Raw genomic sequence first — 26,726 nt, forward strand, 5'->3', positions numbered from 1 at the left:
ACGCGCAGATAATAAAGGAATAATATTATAAACGAAAGACACGGTATTGTATATGTTCTGCAGTACTCGTTTATTTTGTTAACCAGTTTTCGGTATGCAACGCCATAAGACTTTAAAATAAATTAGTGCTGTAGAACATACGCAATATTGTACTTTTCATTTATAATTATGAAGCTGTTCCACCAAGAAGCGACGGAAGAATCGGTTAGTACGATGGACAAGTTATTGAACACTTACCGATGAGCATCACGCTTACTACAAATAAACCACGACTGTCACTGTAGATCAAAATTTTTTCTTCGGATTTTACCAAAATAGGAATTTAAGCTGCCTGAATAACCGGCAGAAAGCAACGTTGCTTTGCAGGAGAATATCTATGATATCTCTGATACGAATTCAGGCTATTGTAGGATAGTGCTACATATAGTATTTGCCATGGAAAACAGTAAGAATTAAGGAGGACACGCTACAGTACAGTACTGCGAAGTTACTACGAGTACAACAAAAGCAGAGAGAGCTGCCATAACAGATTCAAACCAAACCGAACTCCTGCTGACAAGCGAAAGCTGAACGGAGTCAAAACAGGCGTAAAACAATTGTGCGAGAAGCGTTCAGTGAATTCGCAAGCAAGATCTAAGTAACTGAGTTGTCAACAATCTAGAAGAAGCTTTTATTTTACGTGAAAATCAATCAAAGGAGCCGGACGTTGTGGCTGAGCGATTCTAGGCGCTTCAGTCCGGAAGCGCGCTGCTGCTACGGTCGCAGGATGTGTGTGATATCGTTAGATTTTAGCATTTCTAAGTCTAGGGAACTGATGACCTCAGATGTTAAGGCCCCAGTGCTCAGAGAAATCTGAACCAATCAAAGGAACAAAATCGTATGTCAAGATGCCCTTTGGCGACGATGGCAGCGCAACGGAAGATAAGGAAATGAGGGTAGAAGTCGTTCACCATGCGCAATCTCAACGGAGTTGTTACATTCGGCTGTTGTTGGGATCAGAATAAGAGAGTCAAGTGAGTGAGCAAAGGGTACAGTACCTGATGGCTTGTTCATTAGAATCTGTATTGAATACGCGCAGGAATTGCCCCGTAGGTCGGTGGAACAACTGAGTGTGCTTAGTGGGTGGGAAAGGCACGGGTCGTTCCAGTATATGTGGTGGGGGGGGGGGGGGAGAGGGGGCGGGGGAATGGTCGGGCCGAATTGCACACCTGTCTCACTGACGCCAATATGCTATAGGATTCCGCACCTGAGACATAAAGGGGAATAAGTCCAAATTTAAGTAGTTTCTACTTAAGACTGTATTTATAATCAGTGGCGGATGATGTGTAAAAGCACAAGAGCGTGTGAACACACTAACTTTTGACATCTGTGCTTATGGGCCAAACACATAAGAGTTTGATAAACAAAGGGCACAGCCCACAGCGTGCACTGCTAGCTCTTACCACTCAACTACAAGTTTACATCACTGCTAACAGGTGGTAGCACACAGCAGCACACTTTTGTCTACATACACTTGACATAAATCCCTCTACGCGATAGCATATTCCACAGACACGCGAATTCACTCACTATATAGTAAAATTAGGTCGGACATCAGTATGTGTTATAGTTATTGTGGTGTCACCGCCAGACACCACACTTGCTAGGTGGTAGCTTTAAATCGGCCGCGGTCCGGTAGTATACGTCGGACCCGCGTGTCGCCACTGTCAGTAATTGCAGACCGAGCGCCACCACACGGCAGGTCTAGAGAGACGTCCTGGCACTCGCCCCAGTTGTACAGCCGACGTTCATAGGAATGGTTCACTGACAATAACGCTCTCATTTGACGAGACGATAGTTAGCATAGCCTTCAGCTACGTCAATTGCTACGACCTAGCAAGGCGCCATTTATCTTTTGCTGGTTATCTTTAAAGCCTGTACCGACAGACCGATGTTCTACAATTATGGATTCAAGTTAAGTATTCCAGAAGCTACGTACTTTTCTTTATAGCATTCATTACGTATCCTGTTTCAGACCTCACGCCAGCCTGCGTGAGTTTAAGCGCGTGCCTTTCGGCTTCCTCTCATTGTGTCTAGGCTGTCTTGTCTAGACACAACAGTTATACTGAGGGAAACCTATTTTGTGGGATTTTAAGAGAGATATAGTACATTAAGTTTTGCATTTTATCATAGAGTAATCCATCTGAGGCACTGAGAACCATAAAGCACACTATCGTCAATGGTAAGACTTTATTTGCTTCTGACGTCTGTTGATCTTATGGTGGATCAGGTTTATCTGTACTGTAGGTCAACAATCGACGTACATCCGAACATTCACAAAAAGCTGTCACTCTGCTTTCTCTGAATTCACTTAAGTATGGAGGGTCGAAGACGGTGTGCTATTGGCCCTTATGACTCTCAGAGCCTCATTTGTATTCTAGTCAAGTGTCCTTGATGGTAGACAGTACTACTTGAATTTAATCACGTACCACATAGCACACAAGACAAAACATCATCATCAACACCTAATATACCAAATTTTGACCTACTCAATGGAGACCTGTGCTCTGATAGAGTGAGAGAGAGAGAGAGAGAGAGAGAGAGAGAGAGAGAGAGAGAGAGAGAGAGAGAGAGAGAATAGCCAAATCGAAGCTGCTGAAATTGTTTGTTACATTTATGTTGAAGAGAAGCAAAAGTGATGTGGAGTGAAGGGAACATAATGGATTCAGGTGTGAAACGCAGTGCACTGGAAAAACGTCGCCAATCAAGGTTGAGATGGCATGCTCATGCGCAACGAATAAAAGAAAGTAGAATAGACAGGGAATGCCTTGAAATGACTGTAAGTGGGAAAAGGAGGAGAATGAGAAGATGGATCGTCACAGTAAGGACGTCGCTGAAAGTTGTCTACTTTGGGATAGGACCCAGCCGGCCGTTGTGGCTGAGCGTTTCTAGGTGCTTCAGTCTGGAACCGCGCGACCGCTACGGTCGCAGGTTCGAATCCTGCCTCGGGCATGGATGTGTGTGCTGTCCTTAGGTTAGTTAGGTTTAAGTAGTTCTAAGTTCTAGGGGACTGATGACCTCAGATGTTAAGTGCCATAGTGCTCAGAGCCATTTGAACCATTTGATAGGACCCATGACGGAGAGCTGTACAAGGATAGGAAAAGTTGGATGAGTCTCGCCGCCTTCACCCGGGAAGCCGCAGCTGCCCTTCGACCCTACGTAACGTCCCATTCTCCGCCACACACCGATTAGTGGCCTGTGGAGTACAAATGTAGGTCGACTTTCTCCCTTATTATGCTGCCTAAAGCTCGCACGGATTCACGAACGCAAGGCATTTCTGTACTTCGTCGTCCAAAAGACGTAATCGGTCTGTTTAAAAGACGCGAAAAATGTTCTGAAATCCAGGGACGCACTTGCACGCAAGGCCACCTGCCCACCTTGCCTCCCTGCGTCTAGCAAAGGTACATTCATAGAGTGGTTGCATTACTGATGTGAATAGACAGAGTACGTAATTAAAGGTTTCTGTTGTAAAAAAAGGTTGCTGCTCATCAGAATCAGGAAAAGGTGTTTTCAGCAACTATTTGAGCAACAGAATCGTTGTGCTTGGTTTCACCAGGCTACCAAGGCTTTTAAACCTATAGCCTGCCGTGGTTATACTTCATGCATCTGTCAACAGACAATGTCTCAAAGCTGCCTTAGTTTAAGAGCACCTGGTGTGTACCCTGTGCCACGTAAATATTGATGAAACTGCTTACTGCAGGCAACCCTTAGCACGTCCTGGCGCTGGGCTAAAGATAAACGTCGTATCTTGATGAGGAAAAAGGAGAAATCTGCAACAGCTTAAGTCAGCTCAACGAAAGGACCTATGACGTGTTTCATGCATCATCTTCCTGGGACTCTGAAGCGGTAGAAGCTGTGTGCATCAGTACATCTGTATCAATCGCATGAAAATAAACTAAAATCTGACACAGACATGTGAAATGCCTTACTGTTTAGTGAAAAAAATTATGTACAACAGTAATGCTTGTAACTCTAAAATTCAAAACTGCTTTCTTTTTATTTGATGTTTCGCGTCTTTACATCAGATTTTAATTTACTGTGAATACTCACATTTTCATGCGATTAGTGGTTAAAAATTTAAAAAAAAATTTTTTACTAAAAAAATTATGATTGAGTATGCGTTAAATAACATTTACATTTGTTAATAAGTATAGAATTTAAAGAAAACAAAAAACTAATGCTAACGAAATTCGAACTAGCGACCTACGATTACAAAATTTTAACGCTACTCATGCAGATACGGACGACGTTCTTAGCAGTGTCGAAATGTTTTGGAGCTCATCTTCGAATTCGATTTTTTGAGTTGCTTTGATATCTGCATTCTACTGCTTTAGTTCGTTTCGACGCTGAGATACGCAAGCTGAATCACTTTATGTAACGTTTGACCCTTCACTCTACTTATATTACCCTTCAGAGAGTTCCAAATAACAACCACTGCACTTTGTGTTGTGAGCTACTTTTTGTTTGCAGCCTCGTGGAAGACGACACAATTTACTTTCGTAACGTCATTCCCGTGCCTTGAACTTTGTTCGGGTAGCACATCTTTCTCAACGAACGTGGAGATTGTTTCATTTTTCTCTCGCTGTTATCGCCTTTGATCTTCTTCTACTAATCTCGAGCCGAGGAAAAGTCCTTTTGTAGTTTCTCAAGCAACTTCGGACGTTGTTAGAATACGTGTCTGTTACAAAGCACGAGATGAGAAAACCCAGTTCCACTGCCTGGCAAGAGCAATTGTCCAGATGACAACGAGTATTTCCCAATACCTGTTCTGGGCATCTGTATGCACTATTTAGAGAATAACAATTTATGTGAAGAATGCCCAATTAGATTTAAAGGTTCAGCATATGTAAATAAATATCTCCTGTTTCAGATTGGACCTCTCATTGGAAAAATTTCTTTCAGCTATAAAATTAGTCCCTTCAATACAGCGATCAAAATAAAGTGTCTCTATGCCAATGAATCACTTGCGATTCACTACAAGATGGAGAAAGTGGAGGACACTGTGAATCCTAAGAAAAAAAATACAAATTATACATAGACCTCAGAGATGACGGATGTAATCTTTGAATTTTGGTACCGAATCAATTAATGAAGACTAATAAAACCTAAATTAAAGGTTGAGGCCAACATGTCCGAAACATTAAAGAAGGAATGTGTTATACTTGATGGAAATTAAATTGTAGGTGTCACCTAGTAAACTTCTGCTTATTAATGAACATCCTACTCCATTGGAGAGCTTGTCAGTGAATGCTTCACATGTATAACTATAGTGATTTCTTTTTTTACTCATGCAGAATCGAAGATACCTTTATGAATTTTTGGCATATTTTCTTATAAAGGGACAAGAGACGTGTCTCTGCCATTTTCTTACTTCAGAGGATCTGAGAAAGACAATTTCTGATGGTCTAAAGAGTCAAATTTTCGTCCACTTGTAGAAGTAAACATCCGTCTCTAATGATGTCTTCTAGATAAAAGTACATCTTCGCGCCTACATATTTGTTCAGCAGGTATGTCTCCGAAATCTTGACATGCATTCATCACAGTCACCCAAAAGTCTCACTTTTCTCCCGCCTTCAGTATTCTCCCTCCGTTTTGTACAATCCTGATGGAATCTGGCTCAAAAGAGCTCCACAACCGTTCAGCCTAACTACTTTAGAAAGAGGACGAAACATGTGACGGTCATGAAAAGAAAGAAACAGAAATCGCACATATGTTTATGCATCTACATCTACTTCTATAGGTGAAGTGCACGGTAGACCACACACACAGGTTATTTCCCGTTCATTTTCGGATTAAAACCTATGAGGAATGACTGTCTCTGTCCCCCCGTGCGAGCTGTTGACCTGATTTTATCTGCACGCTGTCTAGAGTATTGATTCTTAACGGATTAAAGAACATTCGTAATTTCTACATGGAAAGAAGTTTTTTGATGTTTCTAAACAGGTTCTAGCGAGTTGTACGACGTGTTGAGTGTCTGCATCTTAGACTATATAACATTTCAGATGCCCTCGCCATTCAAACAACGTCTTCCTGGCAGAAGCTCTATATCCTCTGTTACTCCAATCTGATATTGGTCCTATACACTTGAGGAGTGTTCCTGCATGGCCCACACAAATGTTATATATGCAGTCTCTTCTGTAGGCGAAATATAATTACTCGGTATCATACCAATCAATCATGGCCTGCCATGTGCTTTATCTACTAATGAGAGTACATACTGCTACTGCCAAATACGTGTATGCTACGAGCAAGTGTAGTTGTGGTTCGGTAATCCCTGCGGTCAAAAGATGACATACTGTTACGTTTCGTGAAGTGTGTAACTTTGCATATCTGTGCATTAAAGAGTGGAGGGCTTTTCTTTGCACCAGGGTGACATTTTGTCCAAATATAGCTTATTATTAGTGCAGCGTTTACGGTACAGCATTTCCTCAGATAACTGCATTATTGTCGAAAAGTCTAAGTTTGCAACTAATACTATCTGTCATCTCATAACATACAGTATGAACAGCAACTGTCCAATTACCCTTCCGTGAGTCACACCAGATACATCAATGTATTTAGATGACTCTCCATCCGGTATAATGTGCTATGTAATGCCTGTGAAGAAATTATCGATCTACTTGCAACCATGATCAGATATCCCCCAGGAACGTCTCTTAAGTATAGAACAATGAATCAACATTGTTTCCTCAATAACAGGCAGAGGTTATGGTCTGTGAAAAGACCGCTGATTCCGACGAAAAACGTTATTTTTCTCCAGGTTCAGAGCCTGTCGAATTCTATGTACTCAATTTGAACGTTCCACGTAACACATTGCATGGCCCCTTCCCAGAAACTTACATCTCAAGTCTACTAAAGGAAAGGATTAGTTGATAAGGCACAGTCTGAGGCACCAACGAGCAGTTAATTTGGTAATGCAGAGAAAACTTGGCGGTAAAAACTCTGGAGGGAGTAAACAGGTTCCGGTGGCTGTAGGTTGCAATAATAGTGCAGAGATGTACAGACTGGAGAGCTGCATCACAGCCGTCTTCAAGCTGAAGACAACAATAACAACACCAATCTACTCACAGGACAACTTTGTTCCAACTTATAATTCAATTTTCCCTAAAACCTAGATACTTCATTGTTGAGATAATCAAAGCAGATATACAGCTACGAGGCTTCAAAAGTAGTTATTGTGCTTGCAAAGTAAAACTGCCTTACTCTTAGTACATTTAGCAATGAATGAAGTTACAGCAACGTTTCACGTGACGCCTAGAAGAGAATAAAATATAATGGGAATCCACAGAGTTAATAATAATAACAGTAATAGTTGCCTGTGGATAAATGCCCAGGTGTAAGTCTTTCAAACCCACTTAGGCGACTTGCATGTTCCTAACCTAACACAGCTATCCAACCAGGGAAAAGGGACCCACAGTTTAGCATGGAATCCTATCCATCGCTAAGAGATGAAGACTAAATTAACGGTACACTGAATATTTCCGTGGTCCAAGAAGGATTCTATCCCGCAACCTCTCTGTTTCCGGTGACGTACTTTATCACTGGAGCATGAAGCGTCACACTGATTCGCAGAGTACTCATGTGGATGTAGGTTCCACTCACCCTCAGAATCAATAAATACTCTACAAAAGAGTACCATAAATAAATTTCTTGTGGGATAGAGGTAAGAACCGTTAAACTATACGATACAATCATAGCGCTCATATGCTGTCAACATAGCTAGCCGCCTTTATAAACAAGAGACTGAAATAACTCAAGACTGACTGAAGTCAAGACAAGAGACTGAAGTAGGGGGCCAAGTTTACGTCATTGCACGGTCGGTCTCCAGATTCAGACTGTGACGCTCTTGATCACTTCATAAAGATTTCGTGTCTAAATACATCTGACAAGCCACAGGTGCAAGAATGTCCATCGCCACATTAGTAGAAAATCCTTATTTGTGCTCGATCGCGTACTCCAGAGTTGAAGGTCAACAGGTCCACTGCTAAATAATTACTGGTTTGTTCGATGTCAGCTCATTAGTTTCAATAAATAAATTGAACTTGGTACATGTTTACGTTGTTATGTTGTAAATAAACCAAAAAACGTCACACACGCAATAGAATTTAACATGAATAACTTGTCGCCAACCTAAAAGTACTAAGAAAAAATCATTCAGCAGGCTGCTTTAGCTCGCACACGTCTGGTTCCTACGATTACTTAAAATCCACTGCCTCTTCTAAGACTGTTTCAATTTCAAAAACAGCGTTATGTACGCGATAATCATGCTCAGCCTTATTAATATTAGTGTTGGCTTAAGGCCGGATTCAAACATAAATAAGTAGATTACCATTGTAGAAGGCCTTTTTACAGAAAATCCTTGTTCTTTTGGTTTGGAATAATTACTTAACGAAATTAGGTTGCAAGAAGAGGACAATATAGATTATACTTAAAGACATGTACTTAGCTCTGAAATATAGAAGTGTGTACAAAATTTGTTGATGGACAACATTAACTCACATTTTGTGTATTAAAATTTGATTAGCACTACGTTCTGAATATTTCATATTTACATGACGTAATTAATTATTTAATCTTGTTACATTAATTAATTCTCTTTTCATTAAATACAGCCTTCTACACGATTAAAGTGGCTACGCTGATCAAATTCGTCATCCTGCGTCGCCTGCAATATCACAGTCACTCTGATACGTGACTTAATTAATGTGTTCTCCACATATCAGGTGTGATGAATCACTGAAATAAAGCAGTCCTCTATGAAGCTTATTACATTACTACGAAGATATATCCTCCAGTTTTCCGATAAATGCTAGTATTCCGTGTCGTGCAAACGGAACTAATATCTCAACGTGAATATTGGATTCTCCTATTGATACCCAAACGAGTAAATGTTCAAAAATGGTTCAAATGGCTCTGAGCACTATGGGACTCAACTGCTGAGGTCATTAGTCCCCTAGAACTTAGAACTAGTTAAACCTAACTAACCTAAGGACATCACACACATCCATGCCCGAGGCAGGATTCGAACCTGCGACCGTAGCGGTCTCGCGGTTCCAGACTGCAGCGCCAGAACCGCGCGGCCACTTCGGCCGGCACGAGTAAATGTGCTTAGTGTGTCTGGCATCAAACAAATCGCAAAATTACAAGCAAAGTTTAAAAGTTTTCCACACCATATGTTGTATACAGGCTAAGACGCAAGTAATCTTAATAGCCCATCAGAAATTAATAAAATCAGATTTCCGCGAACGGCTACCTCCTATTCTGCTCGACGGTACTCCAATACCATATCAGAAAACAGTGAAGAACTTGGGTGTATCTTTGGATGAGCATCTCAACTGGGCGGAGAATACAGTCGCAGTGTGCCGAAAGACATCTGCTTGTCTCTCTGCTCTCAAAAAGTTTCGGAACATATTTCCACAGGACTTGAAACGCCAGCTCGTGCAAGCACTCGTTCTACCGAACCTCCACTATTGTGATGTGATTCAACAAGGCATGAGTAGTGAAAACAAAAGACGGCTAGAGCTAACCATGAATGCCTGTATGCGTTACACCTGCAACATTCGCCGATATGATCATGTTAGTGCTTCATACTCCGAGCTAGGGTGGCTGCGGCCGGACAAATTGCGTGACTACCACACTCTATGTCTACTCCACCGACTCCTCGTCGCGCAAGTACCCCAGTACCTTGCTTCAGAGATTAAAAACCTGTCATGCCATCATAATCGAAACACGAGGTCACTCTTATTTGGTATCCTAACTGTGCCCACTCACAAAACAAAAACTTTTGCAAACTCCTTCTCAGTTGCCGCTGTCCGCCTCTGGAACAAACTGCCCCTTACCTTGCGCAAAATTCAATCTCCTGCTGCTTTTAAGAAGAAGTTGAAGCATTTCCTACTATCTTCCTCATAAAGTTCTCCACAAAATTAATGTACCAGGCCAATCCTCTCCTCTGTCAAATAGCAAAGCTAGTGTCTCCTATCTTGCTCCTTTCTCTTCTTCCTCTTGATCAATCTCTATTAACCATGCAATCTTCTTTTCCTTTATATTTCCTTAATTATGTTTCATCATGTCTCTCTATTCTCCTCCCTTCACCATGAGTCTCCCTCATACTCCCTGCTGCCAGCACTCCTATCTAAAATCTGTCTCTTCAATAATGTCTAATTATAACAGTACTTATGATCTACGAATATAAACTCTATATGTATGTATTTTTCCAGGTGTACCTTTCTAATTGTTTATTTCACTTTTTGTACTGGATGTAGTTTAACATGCCTACTAAAACGTATGAATGTAAAATAAGTAGAATGCCTGGTTAGATGTAAGAGAGGGCCTGATGGCCCTAATCTTGCCAGGTTAAATAAATAAATAAACCTAGCTCATATATGAAGTTACGAGCCAAAGAAATTCCAGTCCACAAATCGGACTATTATCGACACTGCACATTTGACTGACCTGTTATACCTAAAAGCCAATAGATACGTGAAATTATATCAATTTTTTATTTTTTCTGTGTTTTTCCTGAATTAATCAACGACAGTTTACCCGATCACCGCCTATCCTTCCCCCACCTGAGCTTGGGTTTCAATAGCCTCGCCATCTACGGCACAATAAACCCGCAACTTATTTTGCGAAATGAAAACCTTCCATCCCTCAACAAACTGGGAGACTCTGGTGATAATGCTCACAGTTCTACTCACTTATTTTTAATTGAAGTTACTGTACACTTGATATTTTCTTTGAGCCAGCCAAAGAAAAGTAACGCCATGGCACACCATGGCTGTCTGATGCAGCTTTCAGTCGTTTTGATAGTGGCCGACACCGGTTAACGATATTAAGCCTTTTCTCTGGTTACCTCAATGAAAACATTATGTGACAATAAAACATGTTTATCAGTAGCTTCACGAGACAATATCATTTATTACAAGAGCGGAAGTTGTAAGTAAGTCGGGAGACTACTTAAGGTACATTATTATTGAGTTTCTCCTTTAGCTTTTCTTATTATTTAGAGTCATATTGAAGAAAATGAAGAAAAAAATTATGTTCAAAATACCGTAACATTGCTCAGAAATTTCGCTTTCATTTTCTCTTCCGCATCCATATCTAAACATATACACCAACATTTACATCTGTATTTCATTTCCCATAGTAGTGGAAAGAATGGCTAGCGATAGGTCTCCGTATAATTTCCAATTTCGCTGATTTTTCCTGCCGCAGTCGTTCTGCGAGACGTACACTGGATGAAGTAATGTTTTGCTCCGTCTTCTAAAACATGCTCTCTGAATTTCAACAGCAAACCTTTCTGTGATGCGCAGCGTGTCTTTTGCAACTGACAGTGGAGACAGTGTAGCATCTCGGTAACGCTCTCGCGTTTAATGCCTGAACTCTTGACTAAAGGCATCGGAGATCATGTAATTGAACTGATCTCTCCGTCTGTTTATGCACAATGCCTTACATTTATTTTTGCGGGACCAATTGCACTAACCGTCGATCGCCTATAAGTCTTCCTGCCTTTCGCTACAGTTTTCTGGCGTTGCAAGTTTCCGATAGACGACAGTAACAACCGCGAAAAGCCTCGCGGATTTTCCTACGTTATCCAATACATCATTTACATTTATAGTGGATAGTAATGTCCCGTAACAACCCATAGGGTACTCATAAACCGAATTTTACATTCACACATATTGCCCTGGTGAGAACGACAGGCTGACCTGCACATTCTAGGAAATCCGCAATCGTGTCACGTTGATCCTTCGTTCACTAAGCGACAGTGCGTAACTGTGTCGAACGTGTTCCAGCAATAAGGAAACATGGCAACAGCGCATGCGCCTCTTTGAGGCGGCGATCAAAGATCGTAAACTATATTATACACACATCTGGCATAGATAAGAAGACTGAGCATTTTATTTGGATTGTGAAGTATAAATATAAAACTAAAAGAACATAAGAAATCAATCACTTAATGTCTATAAATTGCATGATCACATTATTTAAAAAAAGAACTATGTACAGTGGAATCTCGTTTACCTCGGTATTATTAATTCAGATGTCCTACTGATCTTCATCGTCTACACTTTTTCTTCTGTACCGTGTCGATGATACGGAAGTAATAGCGGCAACAATCTAGAGCAGCAATCATTAAATTTAGATTCAGAAAAGAGCCACGCAGGGATAAGGGAATTATGTCGGTTGATAAGTTAACACTGAACCGTATTGCATTCCCCCGGTTGTTTGGAGTGTAACATGACTGCTGAGACAAAGAAGGTGATAGTGTTCATTGGCACAAAGTGAGATTCATTGTATAGCTTGGATAAAGGAGAACTGTTGAATAATATTGCCGCCGAAATTGGTGGTGCACCTTTTTACAGCATCAAGAGTAACCGTAAAAAATGACTTTTGCCTCTGAAGGCCAGTTTATTGCCGTTTATTCATTTGCAAGTAGGACAGTGATGATGAGTGACAAAGCTGGCACTCAAGTCTCAAGACACTGTAGCACCGGAGCTAAAGGCCAAAGTGACACTAGCCACTGCTTGTGGAGGCAATGTAAGACGAGCGCCAGAGGCGCCACAACTGTAAGATTTCTGTACGGGACGAATCCCAGCTATACCAGGATCAGAATAACAAACTGATAGCTATGAGCTTACAGGACATCTACCACAGCAACAACCAATCACAACACGGTCACACCCCCTGTCCAGTGCACACTTGTCATATCTCTCTGCTACGTCAACTGCAGGCGACAATCACAGCATATAATACAATTGTTGTGCAAAAATGTTAAGGTTTTCGTAGCCACTTGTTGACAAATTGCCTGTTGGCTTCTGTCTCGGATTTCTTAGCCGACATTTCTCTCACGATTTTCTGTGTGGTTTCACCGGCACAAGTGACTGACATCGTCAAAGCTTCACTCTCCATTGCTGGCGGCGGACCACAATTGCCATTATACAATTTAAACATGGTAAATAGTTTCGGTTGATTTCTGCAGTCCCCTCTCCAGCTCCTTCAAATAGTAAAAAAGAGATGAGTTGAATAGTGAATGAAAAACTTCATCATTAGCTACATTCATGAAATGACATGCATTCGTATTATGGGCCAGCAACGCCACGACAGTGTGTAGTTAAAAGGATCACCGTGAGCAGACCAGGTTGTGAAACATAGTATCGCAATACGCAGGTAATAAAGAAGGCCAGTTCCATTAGTACAAATTGCATCGAATGCCCATTATTTGCATTTGTACAGCAGATACAGTTTCTCACTCTATTTACTGCTCAAACACAATTAATGGGAATTCTCACTATATCTCTTGTACAAATTCCAGTAATTGGTATACGATCGAATTTTTACTAATCCAACTGACCATTTTCCTTCTTCATTACATGCAACTCGCAAGACTGTGGTTTACTACCTGGCTCGCTCACGATCATGCTTTTACCTACATACGGTCATCATGTCGTCGGTCCATAATACGAATGTCTGTCATTGCATGACTGTAGCTATTGATGTTTCTCAACGCCTATTCAAGTCCTTTTTTACGACTTGAACGATCTGAGGATGGTTATAGAAATCCACCATGATTTAATTGTATAATGGAAATTGCGGTCTCGGCATTAGGAGTTTTTTACTTTAGCAAGCGTTATTTAATAAACAAAATAATGATTTATTTCGGCGGCGCTAATGCAAGGGAGATACCTGCAGGGTCTTGATGCATATGAAGGACTCACGAACCACGTCAAAAGAAACACACTGATGACTCCGGCATATAAACGTTGTCGTGAGTTTTATTAATATCTGTTAAAACTAATGTGAAAATAATTTGTAATTTGCGTACACGCGCGAAAGTGTGTGGGTGCAGTTTTGACATGAATTACATACGGGGCTCTTTCCACAAGCGTTAGACGTGCTACGTTTTCTGCACTCTCGTATCCCATAAATGAGCAAATGTGTCTAATATTAATTCTCCTCCAAAAGTTAATGGTTTTTTATTACCACAGATGTGTGTCATTTATATGTCTATAATATCCTGTATTCTGTCAAATATTTGTTTTGTTCTTCACTATTTATGTGATTGCTCTAAGCTTGTGGTTATAGCTTGATACCAGTGCCTGCCAACTTTAATTGTATATTACAGCACTGAGCATGGTCACAAAGTGACCGAAAATCGCTTTTGCTGCCAATAAAACAACAAAATACGGCCAATTCTGATTTTCTTTCCAATTCTATCCACTATTTGGTCGTGGTGCACACAACACGCCATGGAGTCGCCAATCACTTCACTATTTGTTTGAAGTACCCCTTGACCAGCATGCAGCACTTGGTGTAAGTCAGCAGACACAGCAGGTGCTGCTTGGAGCTACCAACTCCGCATGGAGGACAAAGGACTGCCTCAGAACACACCACCACAAGGGCCTTTCAAAGATGTAACAATCAACAATGAGGATAATCCAAATCGATGTAAAAAAAAAAAACTGAACATGTTGAGTTAGTTGGAGTCTAGTGTTCGCTCCATACACATGGATGTACACAAGCGTACAGTAAATGTTGTATCTTATATGTAACAGACGATAATTATTTCGGTTAAGATTAATATTGGATGAATGATAATGTACTAATTTTATGAAGAACCTATACTTGATTTCGCCACCCAACCTTTTGAGAAACAAAGGAAACGTGTATGTTTGTGACAACCAACCCATTTCATTTTAATCTTTTCTCTGAATTTCCAGATTGACCGAATTTTCGATCAGTTGATCTGCGAACCGATCTAGTCCGGATAAACGAGGTTCCACTGTGCCTAGACACGGAACTGCGGCCGCGCGCGCTGGTTCCAGTACATGGTTCACTCCCACAACGTCACGCAGGGCAGAGTGGCGGGTGCTCAGTACTCACGCAGGCGATGACGTTGAGAAGGCCCATGCTGCAGTGTGCACCGGTGGTCAGCTGAGCATAGCGCCGGCGCCCGCACAGTGGATGCGAGCGGCGCCAGCTGTGCCCGCTATATAGGAAGGGGGGGGGGGGGGGGACAGGGGCCCCCACCACGGCCGGTAGCCAACCTGCTGGGCCGGTAGGCGCACGGGCCACGGGGCCTTCCTTCCGACACGCGACCGCTCTGCTCGAGGGCCTGCGGCGCCCTCTGTTGGACCCTTCACAACTCCGTCAGTCGTTTCATACTCGCAATCGAAACCTCGGATACCACCGGAGTCAGGGATTTTCACCTGTCTCGAGATGACTGGGTGTTTGTGTTGCCTTCATCATTTCATCATCATTCATGAAAGTGGCGAGATTGGGCTAAGCAAAGGTTGGGAATTTGTACGGGCGCTGATAACCGAGCAGTTGAGCGCCCCCACAAACCAAACATCATCATCATCATCATCATCATCGGATACCACATCGATGTATCCACTATCCACGGGACATTTGCGCTGCTGGTCATCAAAACTGCTCTATCAAGAACGATAGAAAAAAGCCTTTGCTTCTTCTGTACCTACGCCATTGATCGAAAGTATGATGGTACTTTTTACTGGACGTTAACATGGGGTGTGCTCAACATTCGCCATTAAGGTGGCTTGAACTCTGCTGGGGACAATTAACAACGGGGCGTCTCAACGTCTGTGCAAGAATTGCTGCTCGCTCTTCCTTAAGAACAGTAGCCAGAGAATATAGTGATGTTGAACACTAGGGTCTGGAGCGGAGTCGACGTTCCAACTCATTCCAGAGGTGTTCTAGTGACTTCATGTTGGGAGTCCGAGCAGATCACTCCGTTTTGGGAATGTTAGTGACCAAAAAAAAATGAAATGATCGTTTGGCATTGCAGGCCGGGAGGTCCCATCCGGGGAAGTTCGGCCGCCGACTGCGTCTTATTCCAGTAGACGCCTTGGGCGACTCGCCTGCTGGTTATGAGGGCGAAAAATGTTAATGAGGACAACACAACACCCAGTCCACGTTCGGAGAAGTTCTCCAACCCGGCCGGGAATCGAACCCGGATCCGCTACATGCAAGGCAAGCACTTTACTCAGCTAAGTAGGCGGACTATTGATCACAAACGATTACCTTAAAAATGTCACTTTATGATGGGGCGCATTGTCATGCTGATACAATCAACGTCTTCGAACTGTTCCTCTACTGTACGCAGTACTCAATGCTGTAAAAATTGTGTTTCCATCCGTCCGAGTTTAGCGTTTTCTTAACTGCAACAAGGTCATCACAGAATAATTACGAAAAACCTATCACCAACATCTCTGTAGATAGCGTTCTCTGGGCATTCGTCAAACAGACCCTTCCATCAGATCGCCAGTCGATATAGCATGATCGATTACTCTAAATCATTCGTTTCCAGTCATTCAATGTCCAGTGGTGTTGCTCTTTATACCAGCTGAAGCGTCGCTTAGCACTGATTACGCGTGCATGAGGAGCTTTTCGACCACTGTACCCCATTCTTTATAACTCCCTACGCACAGTCATTGTGCTAGCTCTACAGCTGGAAGACTTTGAAACTCATGAATTATTTCGTCTCTTGATGCGATTTTTCAGAAGCACTCTCACAATGCTTAATGGACCAGTCCGTGCGTCATCAGATCTGCCTATTCTTGCTGTAACAGTGGTCATTTCTTCGCGTTTACACTTCACAATTACATCCCAGCATTGGCGTGGACAGTTTTAGAGGGCTGAAACGTGTCCCTGATTGACTTATTAATCAACTTCCAAATCTCTCACTCTGTATAATTTCCCTTAACCTTCCAAAACTAATTGAGGCGAACCACTTCTTTAATAATGAACCTCTAACTGGTCGCTGGTGAAGTTAAATGGTTCACGCGGAAATAACGGCCCTAAACTGGGGAAATTGCAAAACAAATATCTCACTCTGACTGACGCTATCTGACGACAGTAATATGTCGGTTATGATTTTGACCAGATTGATAATATCTTCCTGGACACGTGTTACAAGCCTAAAACTTAAAAATGTGAAGGTGTCGAATAGAAACAATGCTGAAACTCATTAACACCGTTTCTTCAGAAACACAACTACGGGATCAACACAGGAAGTCAATAATCACAACCCTGTGACAGTTCTGCCTATCCTAATTTGCATGAAAAGAATCTGCTGTCTCTAGACGTTCACAGTAACTGATAACTACTTAAGCCCGTAATTCTCGATCGAAACAGTGACTGGAAGTTAGTGACTAAAATCCAGACGTCCACACATCGATTGCAGTACAAAAGGAGACGTGAGAGGCGATCGTTCTGGACCCCACAAGTGTGAAATCAAATTGAACTAGTCTGCCGGTGTTTCAATTATGCTCACCTCCAACAGAGCAACCCGCCAAAATTCGAATATCTTTTCCAGTCTCTAGTGACAACACGAAACTCTCCCCTACTACCAAAAGCATTCATTTCTACGCTACGCTTTCGCATTATACGTCTTTACGTCAGCCGCACGTTCTCCCGCCAATGTTCATAGTCTCCTAACTGGTTTCGAGAAATTCAGGAAGGTCAGCTACGAGGGTGGAGTTTGTTTCCCGTGGTCTGCGCTTCCTACAAACGACACATACAAATCTTCAGAAGAAGTCAGAAGACTTGGAAAGGCGCCCCCAGCTACCCTATACGGCGCCGTACAGCTCTTGGCCGAACCTTCATCTACATCTACATCTACATTTATACTCCGCAAGCCACCGAAAGGTGTGTGGCGGAGGGCACTTTACGTGCCGCTGTCATTACCTCCCTTTCCTGTTCCAGTCGCGTATGGTTCGCGGGAAGAACGACTGTCTGAAAGCCTCCGTGCGCGCTCTAATCTCTCTAATTTTACATTCGTGATCTCCTCGGGAGGTATAAGTAGGGGGAAGCAATATATTCGATACCTCATCCAGAAACGCACCCTCTCGAAACCTAGCGAGCAAGATACACCGCGATGCAGAGCGCCTCTCTTGCAGAGTCTACCACTTGAGTTTTTTAAACATCTCTGTAACGCTATCATGCTTACCAAATAACCCTGTGACGAAACGCGCCGCTCTTCTTTGGATCTTCTCTATCTCCTCGTCAACCCGATCTGGTACGGATCCCACACTGACGAGCAATACTCAAGTATAGGTCGAACGAGTGTTTTGTAAGCCACCTCCTTTGTTGATGGACTACATTTTCTAAGGACTCTTCCAATGAATCTCAACCTGGTACTACCAACAATTGATTTTATATGATCATTCCACTTCAAATCGTTCCGCACGCATACTCCCAGATATTTTACAGAAGTAACTGCTACCAGTGTTTGTTCCGCTATCATATAATCATACAATAAAGGATCCTTCTTTCTATGTATTCGCAATACATTACATTTGTCTATGTTAGGGGTCAGTTGCCACTCCCTGCACCAAGTGCCAAGTGCCTATCCGCTGCAGATCTTCCTGCATTTCGCTACAATTTTCTAATGCTGCAACTTCTCTGTATACTACAGCATCATCCGCGAAAAGCCGCATGGGACTTCCGACACTATCTACTAGGTCATTTATATATATTGTGAAACCCTTAGGCGCTAGCACTCTTGTGGGACGAAAAAGTTTGCCACTCCTTGCCACGAATCTTACGCCAGCCAAGCCACTGTCCCATCCACCGGTTACCGACCTGCTGCTCTGTCTCAAGTCTACTGCTCTGCACAATCGCACACCGCATCTTGATTAAGAATATTATTGATAAAGGCGCAGAGTTCCTGCAGAACAACTCCACGAGCTAATTGGGTGAAAGTAAGAAAAATAGACAGTCCTTCGTGTTTCAGTGTCAGAGAGAGTGGACATCATTCTTAGAGAGAAGCAGTTTCTGTGTACTACTTGAAAGTGATACTTTGAAGAAAGCCTTCCATCTGCCATCGTATATACACACATACATTAATCCTTGTTCCATAGATCATGAATACGACTTTTCCTAATGATGTGGAACGTGTCACTTTAACACAAGTTTCCTTTATACAAGATAATCAACTGATTTTTTCATAGTTACTACTTCATATCTAAGAATTCATCTATTGAGCAGAAGGAGTTGTCATTCCGAAATTCTTTTAATTTTCTTTTAAATGTTGGTTGGCTATCTGTCACACTTTAAATACTATTTGGCAAATGACCAAAGATTTTTGTGGCAGCATAATTCACCCATTTCTGTGCCAAAGTGAGATTTAATCCTGAATAGTGAATATCATCCTTTCTTCTAGTGTTGTAGCCATGACGTTCGCTGTTGTTTTTGAATTGGAATGGGTTATTAACGACAAATTTCGTAAGTGAATATATCTATTGCGAAGGCACTGTGAATATCGCGAGTTTCTTAAATAAATGTCTGCAAGGTGATCTTGTGTGGGCTCCAGCTATTATTCTGGTTACACGCTTTTGTGCAATGAATACTTCCTCTCTTAATGACGAATTGTCCCAAAATATGATGCCATATGAAAGCAGTGAATGGAAATAGGCATAGTACGCTAACTTATGATATGCTTATCACCAAAAATTGCAATAACCCTAATAGCATAAGTAGATGAACCTAACTGTTTCAGTAGATCATCGATGTGTTTCTTCCAATTCAATTTCTCATCAATGCACACACCCAGAAATTTGAGTATGCTGCCTTATCAATAGACTTCCGTTGATAGTCTATATCAATGGTGTTACGCCATTTACTGTACAGAATTGTATAAACTGTGTTTTCTTAAAATTTAGTGAGAGTCCATTTGTAGAGAACCGCTTGATAATTTTCTGCAATTCACTCGTGTCCTAAACCTTAGTGGCATATTTATATATTGTTTTAAAATTTTGACTATACCTGTTATGTATTCAGGTGGAAAATGTTTTAATTGTGGTTTTAATGTTTTGGCTACAGAGGTAACAGTTTCCTCTGAAGAAGGCGCTCCTAGTTGGTGTTGAAAACTAGTTAAAGATTTTAAATTTTATTTGCAACCGGTTGGCTGGAAAACGTATGGCAGAAGAAAAAAAACTACTGTGAAAATTGATCAATAGATGGCGCTGTACGTGTCAGCATACGTAAATCAAAACAGCTGTCCTGCGCAGGACCCATTGAAGTTGATATAAGCAAGCCGGCTACACGGCTTTTCCTCCTTCGCGTCTAGAGAAAATGATTCGGAAATTCGAGAAGACGGGTTCGTTTGGTGTGCAATCTGGTGGAGGAAACGAACTGATTCGACGTCAGTGGAAGCAGTGCAGGAGGAGACGAGTGGTGGTGTGCAAACGCGTATTGCACGGATAATTGCCCGAACACTGGACATACCCGTGAGCACGGTGTGTACAACCTTAAAAAACATCCTTTTCTATAGATTCAAAATTAGCTATGTGCACGAGTTGCTTCCTGTTGACCTGCCAGCAAGAGAGATCTTTGCTTTAGAATTTCTTGCTCGCATGGAAGTGGACAATGACTGGCCGTGGAAGATTTTGTGGACAGACTAAGCCCACATCCATCTGACAGGATATTTCAATAAACAGAACTGTCGAATATGGCAATGGAAAATCCACACGCAAATCAAACAGTACCACTTCATCCTGGAAAGGTCACTGCATGGTGCGGGTTTACGGTATCATTTATCATAGGGTCATATTTTTTCGGAGAGACAGGTGCTTCCGTTCCTGTTACCTGAACCATCACTGGTAAGCACTATGAGTGTCTTCTGCGCAGCCACGTCATCCCAGCTCTCCAACAGCTTGGATGGGATAATTTTTATGCACATTGCAAATCCAGTTAAGCAGCTGCAGAAGCGCCATTGCTATAATAATCGCCGCCATTTCCCTACAGCCTGGTTGTCCCGGTCAGGTGATCTTAATCCGTGGCTGTGGGGCTAACTGAAAGATGTGTCAGTATTCCGACTGGAAACGTAGCTGCACTGAAGGCACGCACTGCGCAACACATTCTGAACGTGACCCCGGAAACACTTCGAGCAGTTGTGGAACAAGCTGTTTCGCGATTTCAACTTGTTGCAGAAAACGGTGGACAGCATATTGAACATGTTTTGTGCCAATCACACTGAAATTAATAATCCGATTTGAGTTTGATTGATGCTTTTAATGCGTTTTTTGGTCTCAGGGCAATTAAAACCCGATATCGTTGATTATTTTTATGCTGCTTTTGTCCTCAGGACAATTGAAAACCTATTTTTCCCATCCGATGTGATACGACCTTGGCGTGGTGGATGGGCTTACGTAACTAACAGTATCACACCTGTACACCCATGCACACTGAATAGTACAGTTTGCGTAACGTCAAACGTACTTCCTTAGGCATTGTTGTATGATTCATTTGTCGCTTGTAGTCGACGACTATTAAATTTTGATGCTTACTGCTTCATCTATTACTACATTTTGTATTTATTTTTTTTCATTCATACGTTTTCCCCATTCTCTGATAGTCTTCCGTTGCAATTTGACGTCATTCTGACTAGTGGTGGTGTTTCTACAGCGTTTTGAAAGTTTAACTTTAATTATAATCACCCTTTATATTATGCAACAAGAGCGTGGAAATATGGATCAAACATATTGAAGATAGCATAAACATTGCATTCATTACTTTCAGTCGTTTCTTGTAGCGCATACCAAACAAGAAAAGCATTTTCATTTGTATTATCAAGTTTAAAAATAAAAAAGTAAATAGTTTTTCCAAAGAGTAAATTTTTTAACGATCCCCATAGTATTTTACGTACAGAAGTATGTTGTACTACACACTTTAGAAGGTAGCCTAATTTTCTTCCTGAGAGCTCAAGCTATCTCTTTGCTAAGTTTTATCGAAATCAGTCCTGGTGGTTAGTAATAATGAATTTAAACGTCAGGCATGGTGATGTAGTTTCTCAGGCATCTCAATGTTTGTAACCTTATATATCCTGAACCATCTGTCGTACAATGATATAATTTTCCAGTTACATTTGGTAGCATATGTGAAGACTGTCTGCAAAATGTATTGTGAATACAGTTGGTTGTAAAGAAGTAATAAGTTATAACGTCATGCATAACACGAAAATGAACAGCGAAAAACACGGTTTTACGTATTTAGTATTAGATTGAAAAACAGGTTGTCAGGGGACTGACACATAATTTTCACATTACAAATGTTCTTTATTTTATGTTCTCATCATTTACCGCTATGTGACGTATTTTACATCTTTTTTGTTTTATGAGATTTCGTTATGGTACCATGTCGTCGGACTTGTTTCTCTTTGGTCGATCTCTTCCGTAAGTGACAACTCCTCCTTTGGTACTGTGGTGAGATGGTGTTGGCGTCAATGTCTGTCGAATTATTGGTCGTACTGACATAATTTTTTAATAGGATCGATTACAGACTTGAAAGGTGTAGCTTAAATGTGACATTCTTTTATTCAGCTGGCGAAAAGCACCTCTCTACCACAACAGAGCCCCCACCCTTGCCACAGTTATACCCTAAAGTGGTATGGCCAAGTTATGTTGTGCGCGCACTATAGTTGAATTCTTTTTTCTTGGCGGCTCGCGCATGCCCGGGAGATTGCTGCGTTGCCAGTTGCAAACGACGCACGCGCAAGAGAAGCAGGGCCATAGTATAATATAGTTCGCAAACTTACGTTTAGGAGGGAGCGCGCAGTTTATGAAGTAAAGCCACCACGGCCGCATTAACCCTTTCGCTGCTACAGAGACGTGCTTCCCGCATTCCGCGCTGTGCGCGATTTTGTCATCACTGCACTGCTCGCCTGTGCAGACACATGGTGTTCCGACTGCTTTGACACACTTATCATTCGATTTCACAAAAACTATTTGGCCCAAAAATTAGATTTTTACACATCTTCTTGACTGATACCTTCCCCCCATAAATGACTTAATTTTGTTTCGATGTTCAACACAGTTACTGTGCAGCATTAAATGTAGTAAACCAATGCACGAAATTTGGAAGAGTTTGCAGAGGTAAAAGTCCTTAGCGTATACTTTCCGTATGGTCGATCTTAGTTGCCACAATGTTGCGAATGAAATGTGGACAATATACCTAAATTTCATATAAAATTTACTGTATAACAATATCTCATTTAAGTACCACACAGGTGTCGTGTGTAATATTGAGAAATATTCCGTCTTTCGCGACTTTAATAAAAGTTTTATTTATACTAGAGTCATTTCGCTTTTTTCTAAAAAGTTCTGATTAAAACTGGCGAAATACACAAAACTGAATTGTGGACATAATAAAACATAGAAACTAAAATACGTCGTCAGTGAGGCGCAATGCGCAAAAATATTGTGTTTGTCACAACAGACAGCAAATACTTGGCAAAACATAGATCAGTTGACGAAAACCTTGAATATGATAATATTGCCAAAGCAGCGAAGCAAAGAATTGCGTCAATCAAGTAGCTTGGCAATGTACAAGCCGAAATTCTGCTCTAAATAATGCTTTTAATACTGTCGTAAAGTATATATTTCAATATGAATAGTAAAACAGCGACTGCGGAAGATAAGATATACAAACAAAACAGATAACATGAATATTGTATGTGTGTCTTTTCAATGTCTTTAATTGCTGTGAAAAGAAATATTATAGGACAAAATTAGAAAACCGAAAACTAATGATAAAAACGAAGCGACAAGCAACTAGAAATTTCAAAAAATTACATTCAAACGAATAAAATTCATGAAGTAAGACACTTCGATATTGTTTTTAAATAAACAAAATATTAAGCACCTACAAGACTTGAACTCCAAACCGTTCACGTAGCAGTTAAACATCTTAACCATTACACTAAAGTAGCTCGCCTTTCAAACCAATTCCTGGAGGACTCTAAAATATCTCGCAAAATACCGACAAACATTGTTGGTACAACTATGAATTATTCACGTTTCGTCGAAGTACAATAGGAAATAAACAATTTATTGCGAAAAAGCGGTTCGTGAGAATGATACAAACACCTTTCCTTGATATCACCTGAATTAGGAGGCTTATTGCTTGTTTGGTTTAATTAATAGAATATGAAGCAATTGGTATAAAGAATGCTTTTTCCAAACTTTCTATAAAAGAAAGTCTGCTATCAAGACACATTGCTTTTGTTCTATTACTTTATTTATGACTGAACGTTTCTAAAACGGAAGCCACTCGTCCGCGGTCTGCACTGCAGTCAAGCTCTGGCAATGTCGTTCTCTGTTCATTGGCTGACAGTGTTTTGTGACGTCAGATGCGCAGAACGAACCTAAACTCGGCCGCCGTCGTAAATGACGCGCACTTTAGCTGGTCGTTTATAAACTGTTAGCACTTCGGCTTACGACGAACATGCGCCAGACTGTGTCAGCTTAGGTACTGCAAGCTGATTTTGGACGAAGGTGGCCTAGAAGGCACGTCCTGCGCTCAGAGTGTGGGACGGGCAGAGACTGCGCTCGGATTGCGGGCAGACGCTGGCTGTGTGGAGGCGGGAGGCGGCGTGCAGGGCCTGCCACGCGCCCGGGAGCGGCCGCTTTAACGAGATCTCGGGCCGGGCCCCGCTGCATCAGGCGCCTCTGACGCCGCCTGCCGGAAAAGCAATTTGCGGGCCGCATGTAAAGAAGCGCCCGGGACCCGATATATCGGGACCGGCCGCCTTCTTTGTCGATGGCTGCCAATTTGCGTCGCATTACGCTGCCAGAGTCGCCCACCGCCCGCACGGGATGTTGCGAGGCAGGCAGTGGCTGAGGGGGAAACCACTGCCGCTCGCGTCCTCCACAGAATACAGCTCCAGGGTCTTAACGGCAAAATTCCGTGAACGGACGTTTCAAGGTATTGCTTCCTTACATGGAGGATGTTCTGAGTACAAGTGGTGTTCCGAGCACGGGGCACACAACCCGAACCACACGCCACCGTTAAGCACTAATGAAGGACTGGGTCCCAGAATGAGCACTTGCTCGCGAAAGGCAAAGGTCCCGAGTTCGAGTCTCGGTCGGGAACACAGTTTTAATCTGCCAGGAAGTTTTAAGGACTGGGTCTCTTACTTCGATTGCACATAATTCATTAAGGTCAATACAACACATTTATTACAAATAACATAGATAACACTTGGTTCAAGAATCATAAAAGAAGATTGTATACATGGAAGAACCCTGGAGATACTGACAGACTTCAGATAGGTTATATAATGGTAAGACAGATTTAGGAACCAGGTTTTAAATTGTAAGACATTTCCAATGGCAGATGTGGACTCTGCCCACAATCTATTGTTTATGAACTGTAGATTAAAACTGAAAAAACTGCAAAAAGGTGGGAATTTAAGGAGATGGGACCAGGATAAACTGACTAACCCAGAGGTTGTACACAGTTTCAGGGAGAGCGTAAGAGAACAAATGGCAGGAATGGGGCAAAGAAATACAGTAGAAGAAGAATGGGTAGCTTTGAGGGATGAAATAGTGAAGGCAGCAGAGGATCAAGTAGGTAAAAAGACGAGGGCTAGTAGAAATCCTTGGGTAACAGAAGAAATATTGAATTTAATTGATGAAAGGAGAAAATATAAAAATGCAGTAAATGAAGCAGGAAAAAAGGAATACAAACGTCTCAAAAATGAGATCGACAGGAAGTGCAAAATGGCTAAGCAGGGATGGCTAGAGGACAAATTTAAGGATGCAGAGGCCTATCTCATTAGGGTTAAGATAGATACTGCCTACAGGAAAATTAAAGAGACCTTTGGAGATAAGAGAACCACTTGTATGAATATCAAGAGCTCAGATGGAAACCCAGTTCTAAGCAAAGAAGGGAAAGCAGAAAGGTGGAAGGAGTATAGAGGGTCTATACAAGAGCGATGTACTTGAAGACAATATTATGGAAATGGAAGAGGATGTAGATGAAGATGAAATGGGAGATATCATACTGCGTGAAGAGTTTGACAGAGCACTGAAAGACCTAAGTCGAAACAAGGCCTCGGGAGTAGACAACATTCCATTAGAACTACTGACAGCCTTGGGGGAGCCAGCCCTGACAAAACGCTACCATTTGGTGAGCAAGATGTATGAAACAGGCGAAATACCCTCAGACTTCAAGAAGAATATAATAATTCCAATCCCAAAGAAAGGAGGTGCTGACAGATGTGAAAATTACCGAACTATCAGTTTAATAAGTCACGGCTGCAAAGTACTAACGCAAATTCTTTACAGACGAATGGAAAAAGTGAAAGAAAGCGTCCTTGGGGAAGATCAGTTTGGATTCCGCAGAAATACTGGAACACATGAGGCCATATTGACCCTATGACTTATCTTAGAAGAAAGATTAAGGAAAAGCAAACCTATGTTTCTAGCATTTGTAGACATAGAGAGAGCTTTTGGCAGCGTTGCCTGGAATACTCTCTTTCAAATTCTGAAGGTGGCAGGGGTCAAATACAGGGAGAGAAAGGCCATTTACAGTTTGTACAGAAACCAGATGGCAGTTATAAGAGTCGAGGGGCATGAAAGGGACGGCGTGGTTGGGAAGGGAGCGAGACAAAGTTGTAGCCGATCTGCGATGTTATATAATCTGTATATTGAGCAAGCAGTAAAGGAAACAAAAGAAAAATTCGGAGTAGGTATTAAAATTCATGGAGAAGAAATAAAAAATTTGAGGTTCGCCCATGACACTGTAATTCCGTCAGAGACAGCAAAGGACTTGGATGAGCAGTTGAACGGAATGGACAGTGTCTTGAAAGGAGGATATAAGATGAACATCAACAAAAGCAAAACGAGGATGATGGAATGTAGTCGAATAAAGTCGGGTGATCT

General features: G+C 41.8%; 1 protein-coding gene across 3 annotated transcripts in view; it reads right to left on the reverse strand.

Moving 5' to 3' along the window:
• LOC124781735 (glycine-rich cell wall structural protein 1.8-like) overlaps window positions 1-14,987 on the reverse strand; it is a 173,549-nt gene extending 158,562 nt beyond the window's left edge. For all 3 annotated transcript variants that reach the window (XM_047253885.1, XM_047253884.1, XM_047253887.1), the window contains exon 1: window positions 14,923-14,987. In XM_047253885.1, the coding sequence (XP_047109841.1) occupies window positions 14,923-14,949 (27 nt within the window). In that variant the 5' untranslated portion in view covers window positions 14,950-14,987. The remainder of the gene's footprint in view (window positions 1-14,922) is intronic.
• Between the last annotated feature and the right edge of the window lie 11,739 nt (window positions 14,988-26,726).

This window comes from Schistocerca piceifrons, chromosome 1, assembly GCF_021461385.2.
Source record: "Schistocerca piceifrons isolate TAMUIC-IGC-003096 chromosome 1, iqSchPice1.1, whole genome shotgun sequence".
Classification (NCBI taxonomy): domain Eukaryota; kingdom Metazoa; phylum Arthropoda; class Insecta; order Orthoptera; family Acrididae; genus Schistocerca; species Schistocerca piceifrons.